The sequence below is a fragment of the Castor canadensis genome, chromosome 3, assembly GCF_047511655.1.
Source record: "Castor canadensis chromosome 3, mCasCan1.hap1v2, whole genome shotgun sequence".
NCBI lineage: Eukaryota > Metazoa > Chordata > Mammalia > Rodentia > Castoridae > Castor > Castor canadensis.
Window position 1 is genome coordinate 127,128,853 of NC_133388.1, and position 23,057 is coordinate 127,151,909.

Here is a 23,057-nt window from a genome sequence, read left to right on the forward strand (position 1 = left end):
TGCCTATAACTTGGTGGTAGCTAGAACTGAGCTCTTGAAGGCAAGAAAAATGTTATCATTCAGCATTACATTCTTGGGGATTATAATCTGCTAGACCGACACTAAACATCTCATGAGTGGAGCCTGGTGAACACGGAGACCCTGATGTCCTCGGAGGCCCACTTGAGCAGACATCCTCCTTTCCCAACTATCCTATAGCTCATTCTGTAGCTTACACACATTACATTAACACATGATTCCTGTGAAGAGAATCTTTAATTACCAGGAGAAGTAAGAAGAGAGGTACATGTGGTGTGTTCTACTCCCTAGGGCAGAAGGGTGCAGACATGAGTGATGTGGCTTAAGACTGTGGATCAACAGAAATGCTTCCCAGCATAGGTGTGGTGGCACATACCTGTAAATCCTAGCACTCTGGAGGCTCAGGGAGAAGGCTCACAAGTTCAAGGCCAGTCTGGGATACAGTGCAAATTCCAGACCAGCCTGAGCTACACCGGGAGACCCTGTCTCAACAACCTCCCCTACCCCTCCAAAAAAAAAAAAAAAATGCTTCCCACCCACCCAGCAGTGGGCCCAGTTTAAAGTGATTTATTCACTGTAAATGTTCTCTCACCATAAGTTTAGAAGAGAGAGGAGGGTGTGGATGAAAAAATGAGACGAGAACATCAACAGAAGCCACGGGCTGCAAACCCAGTCTATCTGTTCTCTTCTCTCCCAGGTACAAGACTCAGTCTAGCTCAAGGGAGGGCTTGGGAGTGACAGCTGGTACACCCACTCCACTTTACCTTCCCACTCTGAAACACAGGTTGGATGCTTCCCAAATAAAAGAGGGTTTTCAATTTTGTAAGGAAAAGCTCATGACTGGAATTTCCATCCAACCTGGCAGTCCTCAAAGTATGTTCTGTGGTTCTTGGGAGTCTTCATGACTCTTTCAGAGCATCCATAGCAAACAGAACCTCTTTATACCATAGGAAGGCACCATGGGTCTTTTCGCTATGTTGGCATTTACAGTGATGGTGCAAATGCAGTCAAGGCCATGACAGCAAACCTCATGAGTAATCTTTATTCTCCACCGACAAATTAAGGGAAAAAAGCCAGCTCACTTAGGAATGTCCTTGACAAAACAGTAAAAATTGATTTGCATTATTCCTGACTCTTTCCAATCTTCTGCATGAGAAAAAGGGAAGCACATTGTGAAGTGTTTCCGCTGCACATGGGCACACCAACGCTACCACCAAGAAAAGCTCTTCTACGGCCTGGACTTGAACTAGCTGCCATTTTACATGGAACACACTGCTTTTACTTAACAGAACAACTGAAAGACCAAAGTGATTCAGGCTCAGGTATTTGGCAGTGATTTTCTTGAAATAAAGTAAGCCTGTCACTTCAAGGAGAAGTAAATGACAGTGTTTATGTGCAATACTAAAATATGAGCTTCCGAGCAAAAATCATAATGCTAAAAACAATTATGGGCTTGAAAAATTCCCAATCTTGTTTTTGTTGTTGTTTTGTTTACAGTTTTGTTTTGGAACAGGATCTTGCTATATACTCCAGGCTGGCCTGGGACTTACAATGTAGCCCAGGCTGGCCTTGAACTCTTAGAGATCCTTTTACCTTCACTTCCCTAGTAGTGGGATTACAGGCATGCACCACCACACCTTATAAAACCCCAATCTTTAAAAACTTTTCTGAGAAGCTAGTGGTAATATAAACAAAGGTAATGTTTTTCTCTTTTTTTTTCCTTAAAAAAAAAATGCACAAAATTTGGGAGCTTGACTTAATTCAAAGAATCAGTATTTTCAAGACAATGTATGTCACAGAATTATGCATGGTTAAAGGAGCTATTCAAGTACAAGCTACAGACCAACGGATTCTAATTTAAATGAATATAATTTTAATTGGAATGGCTTTGGCTCCCATATTCCAACTGACATTTGAAAGGGCAATTGTTTCAACCAGTTGTGGAATTTTGGTATAGTATCAAAGAATTGTCCATAATTATCTGAAAAGATAGTAAAACACTCCCACTTTTTATAATTATATACCTACGTGAGAGCTGACCACCTTCAGATATTTCAACCAAAACAACAGACGGAAGCAACAGGGTCTTCTAGTAAGCTGGGCATCAGTTATTAGCAGAAATGTAAAATAATGTCCTCCTCTCTAGATTTTTTGCTGGACAATAATTATTTTTTGTTTGCAATGTATGCTGCTTATTGATGTAATAGATGATCATTTTTAAACAATTTTGCTTTTATTTTTGGTGGTACTGGAGTTAAACTCAGGGCCTCACACTTGCTAGGCAGGCACTCTACCACTTGAGCCACTCGGCCAGCCCTGTTTTGTGTTGAGTTTTTCAAGACAGGGTCTTGCGAACGCAGTTAATTCAACTTGTTCTGATTCCTGGGTCTAATTTCTATCAATTCATCTTACTGAATGTCCTAGCCAGCTATCCTACTCAACAATTTATAAAAAAAAAAACTGAGGATTTTCCACCAATGTGGGCAATAGGTGGTTACAACCTTCTATGACATTTTTTCAGGCTCAAACTCCCTTGACGACAATCTCTAACAGTCCTTTCTCAGCCTTTGGTGCACCTAAGAATCACCTAAGGAAATTCTTCAAAACACAGACCAGGGTATCCATGTCAAAAACTTAGGCAATTTTGTTTAAAAAGCATGTGGGTGGTTCCAGTAATCAGAAAACATTAAGAACCAACATTAAAATCATAATTGACCACTCTCTTTGGTCTTCAAACCAGGATAAGTGAAAGTCTTGGGAACCCTAAAGAATTTCTATGGGACAGGGACACTTTAGAAATCACCTCTAGTTTCCTAACAACCACATCAACATTCTCATAGGCTTTCTGCTGTTTCTCCTTTTTGGCTCTTTTCTTCTGTTCCTTCCTTCCCACAATCATGTCTCTTCATCCATTCCTAATCTTTTGTTGTTGTTGTTGTGCTGGGTGGGGGTACACTGTAGCATTTACAAAAGTTCTTATAATACATCATACTTGGATTCACCATTGTCCTTTATTCCCTCCCCTCCACCCCACCCATTCATAGAATAGTTTCAACAAATATCATTTTTCCACTTACACACATGTATGCATACTATATACACCCTCCTATACCCTTTTCTCACCTCCTCCCCCTCCCACTGGTCCCAACCACTCCTCCCCCAGGCAGGACCTATTCTGCCCGCCTAGGCTCCAATTTTGTAAAAGAAAAAAAAAAAAATGTCATTTTTGTTTGTTTAGAATAGCTACACAGAGAGTTTCCTTATGACATTTCCATGTACTATAACCGGAACTGGTTCCTCAATAAGTTTCTTCTTCTACCTTAATTCCCTTCTTATGGTGGTATCAATAGGTTTAAAAATTCTATATTCATTCTTGTATAGAGAATCTATCAACCACATTTACCTTCACAACTTCCTTCTGTTACCCTACCCATCTTGCATGTGACCTCCCCTTAGCATGACCTGTTTTTCTTAAAATTCTAGACTTGAATTAGTTCTATATTCCACATGAGAGAAAACATATGGCATTTGACCTTCTGAACCTGGTTAACTTCACTTAAGATGGTGTTGGCCAGTTCCACGCATTCACCTGCAAACAACAAAATTTCATTCTCTTTGTGGCTGAATAAAATTTCATTGTATATAAATACATTTTCTTAATCCATTCATCAGTAGTGGGATATCTTGGCTGTTTCCAGAGCTTAGCTATTGTAAATAATGCTGCAATAAACATGGGTACGCAGGAGCCTTTATTGTAAACCCACTTAATTAACTTCCTTCAAGTACATCCCTAGGAATAGAATTGCTGAATCATATGGCAGTTCTATTTTTACTTTTTTGAGGCACCTCCATAGTATTTTCCATAGCGGTTGTACTAATTTACATTCCCACCAGCAGTGTATGAAGGTTCCATTTTCCCCACATCCTCGCAAACATTTATTGTTGTTTGTGTTCTTGAGGGTAGCCATTCTAAAAAGAGTGAGAAAGAATCTTAATGTGATTTTGATTTGCATTTCCTTTATGGCCAGGGAGCATTTCTTCATGTGGTTTTTGGCCATTTGAACTTTTTCCTTTGAAAAAGCTCTGTTCCATTAATTTGCCCATTTCTTCCTTGGGTCATTGGTTTGGGGGGGAGTTTAGTTTTTCGACCTCACTGTATTGATTATTAATCCCTTGTCAGATGTATAGCTGGCAAAGATTTTTCTCCCATTCTGTGAGCAGCTTCTTCATTTTAGAGACCATTTCTTTTGTTGTGCAGAAACTTATTAATTTCATACTGACCCATTTGTCAATCCTTTCTCTTAGTTGTTCGAGTTCGATTGAGGAAGTCATTGGCTATCCCTATTAATTTTCCAGTGTATTCCCTGCTCTTTCCTACACTAGCTTCAAAGTTTCAGGTCTTCTATCAAGGTCTTTATACCATTTTGAGTTGATACTTGTACAGGGTGGAAGACATGGATCTAGTTTCAGTTTTCTTCATACAGATATCCAGTTTTCCCAGCAACATTTGTCAAAGAGGTTATCTTTACTCCATAATATGTTTTTGGTGTAGCTGTGTGGAGTCATATCTGGGTCTTCTGTTCCACTGGTCTTTACATCTGTTTTTGTGCTAATACCATGCTGTTTTTGTTGCTATGGCTCTGTAGTAAAGTTTGAAGTTGGGTATTATGATACTCCAGCTTGCTCTTTTTGCTCAGTATTGCCTTGGCTATTCATGGTCTTTTGTGCTTCCAAATGAGCTTTAGGGTTGATTTTTCAATATTGTGATAAATGTCAGTGGAATTCTGACCCATCCCCAATCTTATTATAGTACACTGTCCTGGAATATAAAACTTCTGTTTCACCAACCTCTTGAGGAGGAGTCCCTTGGCAGCCAAACAGAGTTGTAGTAAGAAATATCCAAGTAAGCAATGCCTCACTTAATCCAGGCAACAAATGCTGTTTTACTGAGATGGCTGTCATTCAGACAAACACATGCTAATGTAATAAGCAGAAAAATAAAATCAGAATTGTTCTAACTTTTCCCAAAATTTTTTAGGGGACAAAGTTTAAGACAGCTGCTCTATCAATTATGATTCTAGAATTATGTTAGTAAAGGTTAAGAATAATCATCAGACAAGTGTGCCTATTTAAGTTTAAATTGTTAAAAATTTAAAATTCAGCTCTTCAGTCACTCCAGCCCCCTTTCAAGTGCTTCCTAAGCACAAGTAGCTATAGGTTTCTACATTGAACATCTCAGAGAACATTCCCATCATCCCAGAAAATTCCACTGAACAGATCAGCTCTGAAATTTTGGTATAATAAAGAGCTGAGACCCTTCCCAAGGGAAATCCTAGGTTTACCTACAGTCATTTTTATGGCTCCAGTGCCAATAAGAAGTGGGGCATTTCTATCCAAATAAGAAGCATGATAATTATTATTATTATTTGGTTTCCAAAAGGCTTTTGTCTCCAGCAAGAAGACATAAAACTGGTATTTTGCACTGTTTTTTTTAAACTTGAGATTTGCATAATAAAAATTAAGTATTTTAAAGTGAACATTTCAGTGGCATAGAATATATTCACAGACTCTTGATGACCTAAAGAATTTGTACAATCATTTTCTACAGATTGAGTTCCTATCCATAACCTAATTAGTAGACAAAATTCTAGGATGTATCATCCGGTGCACAATGCACCTACCTCAGGCATTTTTCATGTTTTATGACACATGTGAATAGTACTCTGGTGTTAATAACTTTTGAAAGTATCATTTATACCTTAAAACAAAATGCTATATTCACCTTTCTTAAAATACTATACTGACTGGCTAATAAACAGGAAAAACTTATTCCAAAAGTTGTATCAGCTTTTACCATGGATAGACAGCTGCATCCTATCATTATGCAGCAGGGCCCAAAGACATGAGGTACTTATGATGTTAAAGAATAAAACTGGAAACACAAAGCTTACATTATAAGCACAACAAAACAATTCCTTTTTTTCGTTTTAGTTGTGCTCTATATTTTATTTTCTGATAATAAATAGCTTGACTTGTCTGATTATACCTGAACCAGAATTGAGCCTACATGGAACTCACTAGCCACGTGTGGCTATTTAAATTAAAATGAAATAAAATTACAATTTCACGTCCTCAGTCTCACTACAAAGTCCCACTGCAAAGGCTCAATGGCCATGTGTTGACTAGCAGCTGCCATACCAGACAGAGGAAAATGGAACATCCCCATCAGCGCGAGCAGCTCATGGACAGGACTAGGTCACACGTTTTCTGGACTAGGTCACATGTTTTCTGGGCTAGGTTACACATTTTCTGGGATATGGTATACGTTTTCTGGACTAGGGTACACGTTTTCTACAAAAAATCATTATTAGCATCTCAAAGTACAAGGCAGACTCTCTTTTCAAAAAACTGGGGAAACATTTTCTGACAAATTTCAGTATACAGATAATATAATTAAGAGATTTCCCTTTTCCTAAACTTTGAATTCAATGAAAGTAGATTGACACCCTGGATTGCAACCACTCTATAGTATTTTTATGATACGGAGAAAGCATTTCATTTTATACAGCTGTGTACAGTTCAATAAAGCAATATATACAAATATTATATATGGTATTTCACAAATACATTTAGTAGCCATTAGAAAACAATACTTTCCATCTTACTCTTTTCCAAGCTCATTTTTATTAAAAATACTTACATATGAAGAAACTATAAAAATTTTTAAATATTTTAAAACTGTAGGATATAAAGTTTGAAGATGATAAACAAAAGATCTTTTATCCTTATACGTTAATTGGAGGAAAGACATAATTGCACTGTCCTGATGAACAAAACCCTGGGCTCCAGGCTCAATTCTAGTATAAGTCTCTTCAAGCTTTACAATTATGGTAGGTCTAAATAGTAAACCATAAAAAGTGCCAATAGTGTTGCAAGATGGATACAAATTGTCTCCAAAAATAAAACCTCGCATATACAGAAAACGTGAATTAACTCCTTTAACATTTTTTTAATTTAGTTATTATACTACATTACAACAACTTTCTTTCACGCTTGCCTCACATTAAAGCATATGAAGTTACTTTTTAAGAGAAAAAGATAGATTAGGATAAAGAAACATTAAAAAGATCTGAAGTGGTACAACCCTTCACACATCAACTGAGCTCACAACTATAAATCCAGTGCCACTAGGAGGGACCCATTCATTAAACAAAAGTAGAATATCATCTCAGGGTTTGGGGAGGACACGGGGAAGGTGCTGCTAACAGCAAAGGTGTGACCGTGGACTGCTGGATCAAGGTCAACATCTGTAAGTTTAAATTCATATTTAACAAAGAAAAGGCTTAGTACTATTGAACTACATATACACTTATATATTGACCTAGATACAAATCAGTAAGTTAACTTCTTAGATGCTGGAGGGAATACCAGCAAATCTTCTGAGCAGTATCAAACAGGATGTCTACTTAACCTGTTATTCAAGGTTTCTAAAATCTGAGTGATGGCTGTCATCTTGGGTTAAATTAGGAAGGAATCAAATACTGAAAAGGCAACTGGTACTTTATATACATATTGCATTTCCTGAAGATTCAACTGAAAAGAAATACATTATTACGGTAGTAATTTTTCCTTTCCCTCCAATAAAAACATAATGAATTTGTTTGCCTCATAGAAAATCTAATAAAATGATTTTGAAAGCATTGATAAGGTCTCAGTTTTACAAAATAAGGTAAAGCCTTGCTACTTTAAGGTGAACATATAGAAAGTAAAAAATAATAAAGCACTCCAAGAGTTCATTTTGACAACTGCTGTAGTAGCAGTTATAATAAAAGTATTTAACATTTATTGGGTACTTATCGTGTGCTGCATGCTGTGCTAAAAACTTTACAGCCATTATCTCATTTAATTCTCATAATAATCCTGTGCAATTGGTACAATTATTATCCTGGGGAAGCTAAACTTTAGAGAAATAAGTGTTCAAAATGACTTAACAAAAAGTTGGAAGAGCCACATGCAAACAGAGCTCTCAGTGCACATGAAGCCCATTGTCTTGGTAGTTCTTGCCCCAACCAGAAACCTGTGCCAGGAATGAGGGGCATGGAAGGCCCTGGTGGCACCACTCACTGTGTGGCCACTAAACAGAACATCAAGAGTGTGAAATGACACAGGAAAAGCTACATGAAAGAAGGACACTAAAACCTCTTCCTACTTATTTGTTCTTGGAATTAAATTTATGTTTAACATGAAATACCACTCTAGTATCTGATATGGTTCAAAACTTCAATGTGGGAAGCTTATTAAACTCAATCTTATGATTTTATGAATATCTAGTCTCTTACTGGTTTTTTGTTTTCTATTTTTCCTTCACCAATGATGACCTTATTTATATGTGAATAATGGTTTCTAACTTTCTTGCAAAAACTAATGCTGTAGACTCTAAACTTGGGTCTAAGAACAGATCTTTTTCCAGACTGTGAAATAGTTTCTTCATTGAGCTAAGTCTTCCATCATCTACCATTATTTCCAAGAAAGAGGGACACTGTACTGAGTCAGAGGTCAAGTTAGATAACACACTATACAGGAACTGACCTAGCATCTTATCCCAATGGGAAGATAACCATACGCCCTTAACATGTCCCAATGCGCAAGTGAATATATTTAAAGGGAAAAGAGAACAAGTTCAACGGGATAGCTCATGGAAATGAAATACTCCTTGGAACCTTACGAAATTGCCAAACATTTTTCCTAAAGAATTGTGGCTTATCTCTTTAATCAAGGCATGTCTCCGTGGACTCCAACACAGCTCTCCTTTGTGGAAATGCCTTTATAGTACAATAGCAGACCAAAGCAGAGTTAGCTTAGTCCTGGGCAGATACAAGCAAAGTCAGCATATCCTACATATTTACTGCCCCAGCTCCATTTCTACTTACAGATTACAGATTTACAGCTGGAACTACAGAGGACAGAGAGTCACGTTAAGATGTCAAGACTAAGGTATAAATTCTCCAAGTTAGTTCCCCACTGTTACTTTCTGTCAGCCTCCAAAATTATACTAACATTTAGTATGTCTTCACACTGACTAACATTCAGAGGTGTTTTTAAAATTAACAATGAGGATGGGGGCATGGCTCAAGTGGTAAAGCATCTGCCTAGCAAGCACAAGGGCCTGAGTACGGAAGAAGGGAGGGACAGAAGAAGGGAGGGAAGTAAAGAGGGAGGGAAGCAGGGAGGAAAATCAACAGTGAGGACAAACACATTACAACTCTGAATAAAACCACAATTTTATGACTTTGTTTTTGTTTTCTTATTTTTTTATTTTGTTTGACCTGCTCTGGTCTGGTTTGGTTTGAGACAGGGTCTTACTATGTAGCCCTGGCTAGCCTTAAATTCAAGATCTTCCTGTGCCTCCAACTGCGTAGTGCTGGGATTACAAGCATGTGTCACCATATCCCACATACCTTTTCTTCCTCAAGTTTAAAGAGAATATTCAGGTTATAAAGTTCATCAAGAAACAATTTAAAGATTGAACTTTACTTTCCTATCTTCAAGAAGAATTTTAAATCTATACACTTGCCCTTCACTGTAGAACACATTTAGAGACAGAACTTTTTTTAAAGTGGGGGATGGTGGTATTTGGCAAAAGAATGATCTAAAGTTCCTTGTCTATTCACTAGCAGGGAAATACATTTTGCAACCTCCTAACCCCCTACACTGAGCTGCTGCTGGCAGTAGGCCAAGACACTTCCTAGCCCATCAAATGGTGGAGGGTGGGATTCCTGTGCTAATGATGCAAGCCCCAGCAGCCATCCTATCAGAAGACAGAAAAGACACAAATTCAGTTAGGATACTTGCCACTCAAAAACCCTCAACAAGGTTTCCCAACATTCCTACTACTTGCTCTCACCTATAATCGCCAACTCTTCATGTCCTCTACCCAAACAAAAATCTTGGGATTAGTAACTCTGGCTCATATCTTAAAGCAAGTGTTTTTCCTTTTGCACATTTAAGGATAAAGAATTAGGATTTTCCTGAAACCTGTGGTACCAAATAATTTAACATCAGACACAAAAAGAAGCAGAAGAGGGCAGGTCAAATACACATTAAAGCAGATCAGAAATATTTTTTATAAATTTTTTATTAGGATATATTCATTATACAGGGGGGATTCATACTGACAATTCCAGTTGGACTTATGTTGAACATTATTTACATTGCCCCCATCAACCCCATCCCACAGATCAGAAATATTATGCTCTTCATTAAGGTACATCAAAAAGACATGTTTTGGGTTGGCAGAGTGGCTCAGGTGGTAGAGTGCCTGCCTAGCAAGCATGAGTTCAAACCCCAGTACCATCAAAAAAGAAAAGAGAAAGAAAGGCATGTTTTCTTCATATAACTGCCTGGGTGATGACTTTTGATTTAAACACTAAGACAGGGGGCAAGGAAACACCTTGCAGCCTTACCTGGTCATCACTCTCAGTGTCCTGAAAATTGCCCAGGAAAAAGGTAAGCAGGATGTTGAGCTCCAATATTTATGTTGACTTTTTAAATGATGCCAATTTCTTGGCATTTTACCAACCTCCTTTAAATTCTCCACAACCACCATACCCTGGTCCCAGAAGATTCTCCCATGTTTTTTACACTAAGTAAAGAAAAAACAAAACTTTATTCCAATGCCACACTGCCCCCTACTTAAATAGGAAAAAGCATAAACCCAAGTTTGCTACTGACTTCTTTCTCTGAATATATATATACACACATGTATGAGTGTGTGTGTGTGTGTCTGTCTGTCTGCGTACTCTCTTCCCTGCTTATCTATAGATTTACAACTGAAACTACAGAGAATGAAGAGTAACATTAGAATGTCAAGACTAAGGTAGACTCTTAAAAGTTAGTTCTAGAATACTTTTTCCCTACTTGGTCCCACCAAGCTGCATCACAAAACTTCCCCAGCCAACTATTTCTGTAGTGCCAGAGACTACCTTTCCAAATGACTGTTAAAGTGAAGAAGAAACAAATGGGGAGTATGGGGTGACTTTCTCCTTACCCCTGAAGAAGAACCAATTTCATAAAGAAACAAATGATGCCAGTACAGAGAGGCAGAGAGTGTCTGAACTGGGGAAGAAAGTTAAGTATTAACAGTTCATCACACATCACTTTAAAAAAAAATCTTCAAAGTGGATAATAATCTACCTTTCAAAGAGACCTGCTAATTTTTCCTACAGGACAGATACCATTTAGACAGCCTTCTTGGAAATCCAAATAAGTGAAACCTTGATAATCCAGCTTTTCATGAACCAATACTGATCTCCCTCACCCACATAAAACCTTCTAAAACTACATATATTGATGATATCTAAAAACTGCTACTACTTCTCCACCTTTACTGAGAGTGGGTAACACCTGTCTTGGGGGATGGTTGCCATAATTAGACAAAACAATTTCAAATTTATTCACATGTGCATAAATTTATACTGACTTCTTTTTTAAAAATTTGAAGCAACTAATATGGAAAGTCTAATAACACCATGCTGTTCAATGTGGCAGCCTCATGTGGCCACTGAGCACCTGAAATATAGCTCTTCCCAAATGTGTAAAATGGACGCCAGATTTCAAATACTTAAAGTATGTCATTAATTTTTACACTGATAAACATGCTGGAATAATGTCTTGAATGCTGGATTAAATATATTACTAAAATTAGCCTTATTAATTTCTTCTGTGGCTACTAAAAAATCTAAAACAACATAAATGTCTTGCATTTGCAGCTCCCATTATACATCAGCTGGTTGGCACTGATCTAGAACATAATGAACATAATAGAACATAATGAATACCACAGCCAGAATGTTACACTTAAATAAAGTTCACTATCCACCTCAATGGGGCCTTTGTCCCCTCCACCTAACACCACACTGTCAGTCTCTGTTAGGCACTAAATTAGTATTTCCTTAATTCCTAACATAGTTGCGCAGAGGTTCCACAGATACAAGATGAAAACACAGTACCAAAAAGTGGCTTCTTAGCCGGCACTGTGGTGCAAGCCTATAATCCCAGCACTGGGGGAGGCTGAAGCAGGAGCATAAGTTTGAGACCAGCCTGAACTACACAGCAAGATCCTATCTCAAAAAAAAAGGAATAAAATAAACAAAAGTGGCTTCCTAACACTTAAGACAGACAGTTAGCTCCTTGGGACACCTTACAGAGACCTAATATCCAGATGTCTCATGCCTATAATCCTAGCTACTCAGGAGACAGAGATCAGGAGGATCGTGGTTCGAAGCCAGCCCTGGGCAAATAGTTCACAATACCTTATCTCAAAAAAAAAAAAGCAACAATGCTTTTTTAATAAAATAGAAGCCATCTAAAGAGACATGGATATCTCAGGGCTCATTCATGCTTTCACACTGTGGGGTGAAGGACAGAAAGAATTTTTCCTGTGCTTTAACTCTGTACTTGGCACTTTCTGTTTTAATCTACTGAAATTCTGAGGGGAAATGCAGGGAGGTTACTCATGAAGCCATGGTGTATACAAATTGAGAAAGTAAGAAGAAATACTTCAGAGCTTTCATGAAAAACACCAGGCTGCTGTGAGCAACAATGCAAACAGAAAGTAGTAAAGGCTAGTAGCTTTAACAAAGGTTCATGAAGAAATAACCATGGCCACCACCACACAGGAAAGCTGCCTTCCCTCTGTATATGCCAGAGGGGCAGTCTGCTCTAATAAGCTCCAAATGGGCACCTATTCTCTGAAGGTGGGTAAACTTGGAAATACCCTTGCACGTAACTCAGGTAAAAAGCTAGGTTTTCTTTAATAGATATTTACTTTCCTATCTTCCTCAGACCTCTTTAAGATATGAAGTAATGTCACAGATATAATAAGGCATTTTTTCCCATTTCTGATTACAACTTGCATGCATGATACTTGAAGTGATGCATGACCAACTATTTCCATAGATTTACTTAATAGTTACCAATCACTCTGACCATGTCTGGAAATCTGCATTTACTATGTAAACAGAGAGTTTCAGTAGAGAACTGACTAGAGATTTAACAGGAAAAGGTTTTCCCAGAAAGACCCGAAAAAAAAAAAAATCATAAGATGTCACAGAGATTTGACAAAACTGAAGTGCTGGTTCTTCTAGATTTGTTTTTTTTTTTTTAAAGAAAAAAAAAATCTCACAAAGGGGTTATTACCCATTACCTAGATCTTACTTATTCTCCCTTTATGACGACTGGATTTGAGGCCTAAAGTAAGAAAGGGAGCACAGATATATCCAAAATACACATATTCTAAGAAGACAATGTTGTAGATCTTAAAAATTCCACCAGAACTTGCTGGTGGAGGGGCTCAAGTTGTACAGTACCTGCATAGCAAGTACAAGGCTTTGAGTACAAACCCCAGTATCACCAAAAAATTCCACCAGAATTTACCATCTGAGAGGAACCCAAAACTGGGATACCAGTGTGAATGGTGGGCGGGCACAAGAAATGATCCAGAAACTCAGGGACATGCTTGTAACCTGAAGGACAATCCACGTATACAGTCTTCCTTGGATAAGCTCTCCAAATGAATAAAATACTGTTCTTGCCTTCCTTCTAAATTGTTCTCATTCATGTTCACACGCATGGATTAACACTCCATTTGTGGTCCTACCCCCCCTTCCAGTCTTCTCACTGCTGGGTGCAGAGTACCCGATGGTGCTATGTCTACTATGAAAATCTCCTAGGGCACCCTAGGAACATGAGCTAAGACTGTGCAACTCCGTCTCCCATGTCCAGTCCCAGATACCAGAATGGGAAAGCTACTCAAGGCCCATGAGCCTCTCTCATCTTTGCACTCACTGCTTCCTCAGCCTGAAACTCTTTCCTTCCTCCTTTCTCTCAACTGGCAATGATCCTCCACATGTCAACAAGGACATCTCTTGTCTCCAGAAAGCCTTCCCACATAACAGCCAATCAATCACACCCTAAGACTGGGTCACCCAGTGCTGGTCTCTCCAGTGCACATTTCACAGTGTATCCTCATCTGCCCCCTTTCCCATCCCCTCTCTTTTTTTTTGGGTTGTAGCTAGGCAATGCTCTACCACTTGACCATTCTGCCAGCAACACTGTTCTCTCAATGAGAGGCACAAAACAGAACACCTCGATATTTGTTACATGTTCCCTGATACCAAGGAAATAAAAGTTAACAACTACAAGAAGTTTCACATTGAAATAAGTGAGTTTTTTTTTTTAAAACTTAGCAGCAAACAATTTTGAACACTTGCTACCTGATAATGTATTGTTTTAGAGTCCCCATGGTATACTTTAAAAATGTGCTGCTAATCTCACAATGCCTCCAATCAGGAAGGTATAAGAGCATTCTCTTTACAGATAATGAAATTGAGCTCTTGAGGCTAAGGAACCTGCCTTCGGTCAGGGCGCTAGGAATTGGTGGTACTTCTATCAAAAGCTAAGACTCCAAAGCCTGTATTTTTCTTTATACCATCAGTTCTAAATGCATGGGCTGGGAACCTTGGAGGGTCTATGATGTCAGAACGACTTCTATATGATACCAAGAAGTTATGTGCCTTCTCACTCTCCATCGCTCCAAATGGGCAATAGACTTTTCCAGAGGCTCACGACTGCTTTTTTTTTTTTTTAAGTGTTGGTACTGGGGATCCAACCTACAGCCTAGCACATGGTAAACACGCGTTCTGCCACTGAGGTGGTCTACACCCCTAGCTCCTGCCTTATTATTTCTAAACGATTAACAAAGTAGGACGTTGAACTTCCTTCAATTTAAATTTCGAAGACAGTAGACATTAATACAAGTTATTTGGCATTCCCAATAATTTTTATGAAAGTTCAGAGATCTGAAATGAAAAGGCTTGAGAGCTCCTGTTGTAAGCAACTATTTAAAAAGAAATATAAGCTAGACTTTTCCCTTCCCCTATAAATCTTACCAAATAATCAAAAGTCTAGAGCTTCTGTTAAATATTTCCATACATCAAAATGTAGTACTGTCCATTTTTAATTCAATGAATTTTTTGTTCTAATATTTTCCTTTGTTAATCCTTCAATATAAAGGTAAGCTTATCTCTAGATACATTTAAATGCTATATAATTTAGAAAAGTATCCATTCAAAATACACGGAACAATTAAAGAGCATTAATTCTGTTTTAAAAAACTTGAAAAACTCACCAGGCACCAGTGGCTCACATCTTTAATCCTAGCTACTTGGGAGGCTGAGATTGGGAAGATTGTGGTTCAATGCCAGCACAGGCAAATAGTTCACAAGACCCTATCTCCAAAATAATCAGAACAAAATGGGCTGGACATATGGTTCAAGCAGCAGGATGCCTACTTTGCAAGCACAAAGCCCTGAGTTCAAACCCCAGTCCCACAAAAAAAAAAAAAAAGAAGAAAAAAAAATTGAGACATTCAAGAGTTTACAAACGTATATAATGTGGCAATTCAGTTAGCAAATTACATACTTTTTTCCAGCTAATCTAGTTGTTTACCCTACTCCACCCTACTATCCAGCATAATTCTGAACTGCCTTTGTATCATACATTAAATGTGAAACAAACTTAGCAGCTCTAAAACAAAAACATAGTTAGAAATATTTGCTAGGGTCCAGTGTGAAATACAGGTATTATTCTCCTCATGTGGCAACAGGGCCTAAATTTGGAAGGGGAAAGAATTAATAGATGCACAAATCAAATTTAGTATTTTGCAACTAAACTGTTTCTTAAAAATAAATTTTACATTCTTATCTACATTGTGCAGTAACAGTTACATAAGGCAGCTTTCAGTTTCAGGAAATTAGGAACTAAAACCTAGAAAAGAATTAGCATATACACCGTGAGCAGTACACAATACACTTAGAATATATCATCCCCACTTAATCTCAACACTCTTTGGAATAACTACTGTTTTTCCCATTTTACTGATGAAGTTATCAGGTTCAGATTAAATCATTTGCCCCAAATCACCAAGCTACTAAGTAGGAGAGCAGTAATTCAAATACCTTTTTGACTTCATGGTCTTCCCAAAAGTTTACACCTCTAAAGAGGTATATTATTTTAAAAATTGAGTGCTTCAAAATCTGAAGTTAATCAGAAACAAGAAAGCAAATACCATGAGAAAAACAGAAACTGTAGCTGCACTTATAAGGAAAATACCACAAACATCCTCATCTGCATTCCTACCAAAAGTTCCAAGTTCATCTATGAAGACTAAGAGGATGGTGCCCTTGGGTCCTCCCGGCCTCTAGCATCAAACCGGGTACCAGCACACCAGTCTCATGTTCTCAGGGTGTCTGTGCTCTTAGACTCAGGAAAGCTGCAAGGCACAGCCATTCTCACCCAGGGAGCCAGCTATAATCATTGCCAGGATGTCTCCTGCAAACTATGCTTGCCTCCAACTGCTGGAAGAAGTCTGACAAACCAACACTCTAACAAGATCCCTTCTTCAGTAAGCAACTTTCCACCAAATAAGAATACTTTCTGGAAACTAAATCACATTCACTTCTGCCCTAGAAGCCCCCCACATGGGCTGGCCTTCAGACTGCACTTAGGGTCATTAAGAGGAGGAACGTTCAGACCCTTTTCCTGAGCACTAGGTCTGATCTTCAGGCCTTCTGCTACCCTGGTACCTGTGCAGCACGCTGTTCCCAGCCCTTTCCCATCATTCCCTGTGCATGTCCCAGAATCCTCCCTCCTGGAGAACAGGCTGCCCACATATTCTGTTTCCTGTGGTGCGGGGCTGGGAACACCTTCTGCTGATTTTGGAGGTCTCCTGAGAAGCACAAATGTGCCCTACCACTGAGGACAGAGCCTCTGAAACCCCTGCAGGTCCTGAGGTTCCAGGCACCTTTCTGACCTCCATTCCTGCAGCCTGGGCTAGCCAGAGTTCCTGTACTGAATTACACTAAGATACTAGAATGGACTTGTTTCCTGATCAAACCCTCTTACTTCCACACTGCTTCAACTCCTTCTGCTCCCAGATCCAAACTATCCTTGCGAGCATGGATGCACTCCATCTGCTTCTTCTCCATCTGTCCTGTGGACTGCATTATCATCAATTTGGACTCCTCATTTAAGTCCAATTCCTTAAAACAGAATACAAAAACTCAAAAGTATGGCCCTGGCCTGTACTTTCCAACTTAAGGCCCCTGAATCCCATGCCTATTACCTGCAGCAGTCTCAACTCCACGTGCCCTTGTTTAGGAAACCACCTATGCCACCTGAAATGTCTTCCTGGGATCACTTCCCCAAGTCATAGTCATAGTTCAAGCACCCTCAACTCAACCACTGGTATTTCCTCTTTCAAAACACTTGTCACATAATCATGCATGGTCTTCAACTCTGTTCTACACTTTCACGTGTAAGTCATATTTCCCCAAATTGGTAAGTTCAAGAACAACAAGCACAATGTTTTATGGCTCTAAATCACCTACTGTGCCCCTCAAAATATGTGACACACACTAGCACTTAGAATAGTCTGCACACATGGATACTGATTTATTTTCACATTAATTTGTTTTTTCAAGGGCATAATCACCAAAATTTATAATGGAGAGGTGTCTTTGTGGATGCTAGAGCTTAAAACTAATCTGTTCTCTCACAAATTGTAAAGAATAAAAATTTCAGCTTACAAAACAAGACTCCTACTTCAGAGCTGGGTACTCAGAGCTCTTTGACACTAAATTCTATAGATTATCATTTCCTGTGGTGTCCTACAGTTTACAATTCAAATTTATACTGACACTCAACAGTTGGTAAAATAGATAATACAGATGTACATATTTTACAGTTTTCTAAGAAAAAAATTCTCAAGGAAAAAAATCATAATGTAAAAGAAGAGATGAGAAAGACAAATATATAAAACTTTGCTGGAAACCAAGTTTCAGTGTATTAAGAAAAAAAAAAGAGGGCAAAAAAGCAAGAAAGAAAAAAGAGAAGAAAACAAAAACAAAAACATTTGTCTGATTAGTGTCCTGGGTTACTGGCAGGCACCCAATCTCTTAGCACCTAGTATAATTCCAGGGACAGAGAGATTTAAAAATTCTTGAATGAACGAATGTGTAAGCAAATAAAGGGAGTGATAGGAAAAAAAAGAGAAAAGATTCTTATTGGAAGTTTTTTTAAGTCTTCATAGTGAAAAGGCTTTTTGTGAAGCTTAAAGGGAAATTCTATTAGGCAAGTTAACCGTCTTAGCCTTTAGACTGCAATGTGGGCGGACTCTACGCCTCCTTACCTGACGCACAGGCACTTTCTGTGGGGTGTTCTGGGGTGATGGGTGGAGCTGTGCCCAAGGCTGGTGATGAGGGTGTGGAGGTGAAGACTGGTGGTGCAAGCCCGGGTGGGGCTGCAGTGGAGGACAGGTTGGCAACTGCTGAAAAGACGGCTGCTGACCAGGATGCTGCTGGCCAGGTATCAGTCGTTCCTGGATTGCTTGTGGATCTGCAAGGCCAACACCAGGACAACCATTTGGTCTCATGTGCCCAGTCAACTCCCTTGGTGCCGAGGACATGCCCATAAACGGACGAGACTGCTGCATGTTTCTGGGGCCCATATTCCTCTGTCCAAGTCCCATGGCACCAGGGGGCTGGTGAGATGGCTGAGGGTGGGGCACATTTGGGTAACTGCCAACTTCCATTGGTATCCCAGCACTTCCAGGCCGGACTTGTGGAGGAGGAGTGCCTGCCGGATTACTCATTGCTTTCATGGGTGACATGGGAGGTGGAGAGGCGTAAGTTCCCTGAGGCTGCGAAGGATGCATAGTTTGCGTGTTCATTTGGTTAAGTGAGCCACTGGGGTGGATGGGCTGCTGGTGCATTAGTCCTTGACCACTGTTTGATGGGAATCCTACAGCATTGGGGTATCTTGGTACGGACTGATTCATTGGGGTATTATTCGTAAGGCCTAAATTTTGATTCATCCCTGTATTGTTAACTAATCCCTGATTTAGGTTACTGTAAGGATATCGAGAATACTGCCCTGAGTTGTTTATAGTAGGAGAGGGGACTGTCTGGCTCCGAGAACTAAAGTTAAGGGTTTGTGGCCTAACAGCCCCTTGTTGAGGAGGATTTGGGGAGAATCTGGGACTGTGGGCAACGGATTCTCCATGGAGAGCAGTAGGGGGGTGGTGATGGAATTGCTGCACCGAATGACGCAAGGAAGGCGCCATGCTGGGACTCTGTTGGGGCACGTGGGACAAGTGGCCGGGTCCTGAGGTGGCAATGAAAGGGTTTCCCTGATTAAGGCCCTCTTGACCTTGGGAAAACTGGCTCATCCTCTGCTGTGGCTGACCATGCTGCTGCATGGAAAAATCCCCACGTGCCATATAGCTGCCCATCTGCTGCATGTGCTGAGGGTGGCCCTGTGCTGGTGGCCCTGATGGAGCCGGCTGTGGTGGCTGGGGCTGGGGCTGCTGCTGCTGGTAGGGGGCTCGTATCTGGTCTGGTACCTGAACAGCCCGGGGACCCCACATGGAGCCACTGTCCACAAAAGATTGCCCATGCCTTTCGTTCTGCATGCCAGGGTAAACTCCCAATGGACCACCGCCACTGCCAGCATGTGGCACCTGGGGGACAGGTGGGGTATGATACTGTGAGTGCGGAGATGCCAGTCCGTTCCCAGGGGCGCTGCTCATCATTCTGCTGGGCTGATCCATCAGATGCACCTTTTGTTCATACTGATTATAGTGATCAAAATGGGTCAACTTGGTTTGACTTTGATTAGTGGAGGGATGATGAAGGGAAGGCTGTAAAGAGGCAAAGCCTTGGTCTATCGGCATTTGCTGACCCATGGGATTTACTGGATTTTCAGGGTAACCACATTCTCCAAGGCCTTCGAGGCCTTCACTAAAGATATTCCCATCCTCGCCAAAAAGACTCATCATTCCTGGATCTGCCATCTTCCAACACACGGCTCCTCCAAACTACAGCTTGGGAGCTTGTCTGTGCTTCACGTCACTGAGGGGTTTGTCCTCAAAAGCCTATAATCCTTAACTAATCTTCTTCATGTCATTCCATATTTCTTTAATTCTCTTGGACCCTGCAGTGTCAGGTGAAGTCTGGATGTAGGTCCTAGAAGGGACGGGGCAGTGGGGAGAAAGAAGGAAGAAAACAAAGAATTAGAAACAAATGATAAAAACTGCCAGTATTTTACGCATTTGAATTTCGTCTCCATCAACAATACCAATCTAGCCCCCTCACTGAGATGTATTTTATAAATCTAGTTCACTTTAAGAGAAACTCATTAGCTTCTACCAGACGCATTATTATGATCGGTTACTCAGAAAGCAAGCAAAACACTAAACCTTAACCTTAAATTAATCCATTCACTACACTTCCTAGCATTCCATTCTTGGATGGAACAGAACAAAAGAACACAACATGAAGCAGCAGCAGCTGCCACAGCAGGCAAGCAGATGTATGAATATAGCCAAGCAGCCCATCTGCTGAACTAAAGCCCTGGAAATGCTCTGGTTACCAACAGCCGCCCTTCACCTTATTCCCCTGAGCAGTGCAATCAGATGAGCGGCAGCAGCACCAGGGGCTGTGAAAAGCTCAACTTAGTTAAACTGACTAGAGGATTATATAAACACCAAAATCAGTCACTTCGTACAAATTAGGTATTTACAGGCCACATACAACTATGCATCAGCAAAAAAAGCTAACAAGAAAGCACCCATAATGATAGTGAAAAGCGAGCCTGAGGACAGTATAATAAATTCATAATTTTATTATGCTTAATGGTAGGAATATATAAGATTCAGAAAGAGACTACAAGAAAAGCTTTCATTCTCCGTGAGGACCAGTTTCACTCATGGCTCTGGGCCTGTGCTGATGTCAGAGGGACCCAGTCAACAGGCTTTATTCACCCTCAGGCATGCTGGGCTCTAAGACCCCATCTGACCTGGAAGGACACTTAGTAGATGATAACTACTCATTAGGAGAAACAGAGAACTTTCCCAATAACTAGTCAAAACTGAAAGTTATTTTAACAGAATAAAGTTCAAAATATTCATGCAAACCTCACTACCACTATAAGCCCACTTACGATGAAGCAGGACTGAGCAGGTAGGGAGAGGCAAACAGGCACATCCGCCAGCATCCTATGTGCTTACAGTACATAGTACACACTAATATTTTATACAAACTCTAATAGATCTGGTATTAGATTAAAATAACCAATTTAGAGCCAGCTGCTGGTAGCTCACGTCTGTAATCCTAACTACTCAGGAGACAGAGATCAGGAGGATAGTGGTTCAAAGCCAGCCCAGGCAGAGAGTTCATGAGACCCTATCTCGAAAATATCTACTACAAAAAAAAAAAAAAAAAAAGCAAGGTGGGGTGGCTGACAGAGTGGCTCAAGGTGAAGACCCTGAGTTCAAGCCCCATTACCACAAAAATAAATTAATAAATAATCAATTTAAAGAATGCTTCTGCAATCAAAACAGGAAAGTGCTTTTGCTGAGTGCTAATTGAATCAACAACCAAATAAAGAACTAATTCACATAAGAATGCCTGAAATTTTAGACATCTTTGGAATTTTTTTTTTCTCTTTTATAAGCACATTAAGCATTGTGTGATACTGGCCTACTTGAAAAAGCAGTATCTTGTTGAAGAATTTCCAAAGTGATGCCATAAACAGACTCAATCATCAACTCTGCTGGCACACTTCTATAGGAATGTGGGAATAAACAGTGGGCTGAATGACTGCTGAGGCACTACCAGCAGGACAGATTAAAATTCCCATCCTACCTGCCCTATTCTAGCGTATTCCTAACAAGGGAAGAATCTGCTTACAGAAAATGTAAACAACACTCCGGCTCACTGTCAGGACTAGATACATAACACCTAAGAGGGTCCCCAGGTCTGGAGTTTTTAGGTGACAGCTGTCAGCTAAAGTCAAAGTTCTCCTCACTCCGCCGCTAACTGCCATGAATTTTCTGATCTAATTTCTCCAAATACAGAGGTCAGACAGGCAAGAATCATGAATACCATTTTCCTAAAAACATGCTGTTTTCCTGTGCAACAATCCAAAATAAAGAGAAGTAGAAATCTCCAGTGCCAAATGCAACAAATATTTATAAATTGAATTTATGCCTAAACTGCTTAAGCAGTCAGTCTTCATTTATTCAAGGCTCGCTCTAACTTGCAAGAAAATAAATACTAGAATAGACTTGATAATAGCTTAAACCAGCCATGCAGCAAACAACCATTCATGCTAGCTTAAGGAAAGTAATGTCTACTTCTATGTCCTGGAAACCCTTGTTTTGTAGGAGAATGGCTTCATCCTCTAGAGTCCACAAAGTGTCATGGGAAGAAATGCCACTGACTGAATGGGGGTCCTAGCCCGCTCCAGGGGAAAGGGAGCACAGACAGAGGTGATGGCTTTGCCCTTTGCCCCTACTCCTGTAGGTACATGGAGCCCAAGGCAGAAGCAGAGCCAGCTCGAAGAAGCAGCAATGGAGTTGGCACTTACTTTTTATCAGCTAAAGGCTCTGCAGGGGGTGGAAAGATGTTGCCACAGGCATGGGAAGGGACAAAATGAGAGCCCTCACTGAGAGTAATTGTACCTGACACTTAGCTTTGTTCCCCTTCCTTCCAGTTCCTTACTCCTTCCCATTACAAGTCCATTCCCCAGCGGCATGGAAAATAGTATTGAGTAAACATTCTGCCCACCACAACTGCAACCACACTCAGGTAAGCCCCAGGCAGAGAGGTTCAAAAACTGTGGTTTATAGTCTGTCATCAGTGAGGCTCACATGAGGACTGCCACCAATGCCTTCCTGCATCTTTCCTGACCTCCAGACCTGGCTAGCAGCTATGCCAGGAATCCATCTGTTAACTGCAGTTCCTATTTCTGATTTGACCTAATCTAATTAAATTATTTTGGTCATTTTTATTCAATCAAGACCATGTGAATACCCACTTTCCAGAGTCACAGCTGCACCATATAAATCTTGTTTCTATAAGAGATACTTATTTTAAACTACATTTTGAAGGCCTCTCTCTTCCCTGCGTTCGATTTCTGTT

At 40.0% G+C, this 23,057-nt stretch overlaps 1 protein-coding gene across 14 annotated transcripts in view; it reads right to left on the reverse strand.

The window, feature by feature from the left end:
* The window catches only part of Chd7 (chromodomain helicase DNA binding protein 7), a 180,720-nt gene that overhangs the window by 104,417 nt on the left and 53,246 nt on the right, over window positions 1-23,057 (reverse strand). For all 14 annotated transcript variants that reach the window (XM_074068628.1, XM_074068629.1, XM_074068634.1 and 11 more), the window contains one exon: window positions 18,266-20,099. In XM_074068628.1, coding sequence (XP_073924729.1) covers window positions 18,266-19,927 — 1,662 coding nt within the window. In that variant the 5' untranslated portion in view covers window positions 19,928-20,099. The remainder of the gene's footprint in view (window positions 1-18,265; window positions 20,100-23,057) is intronic.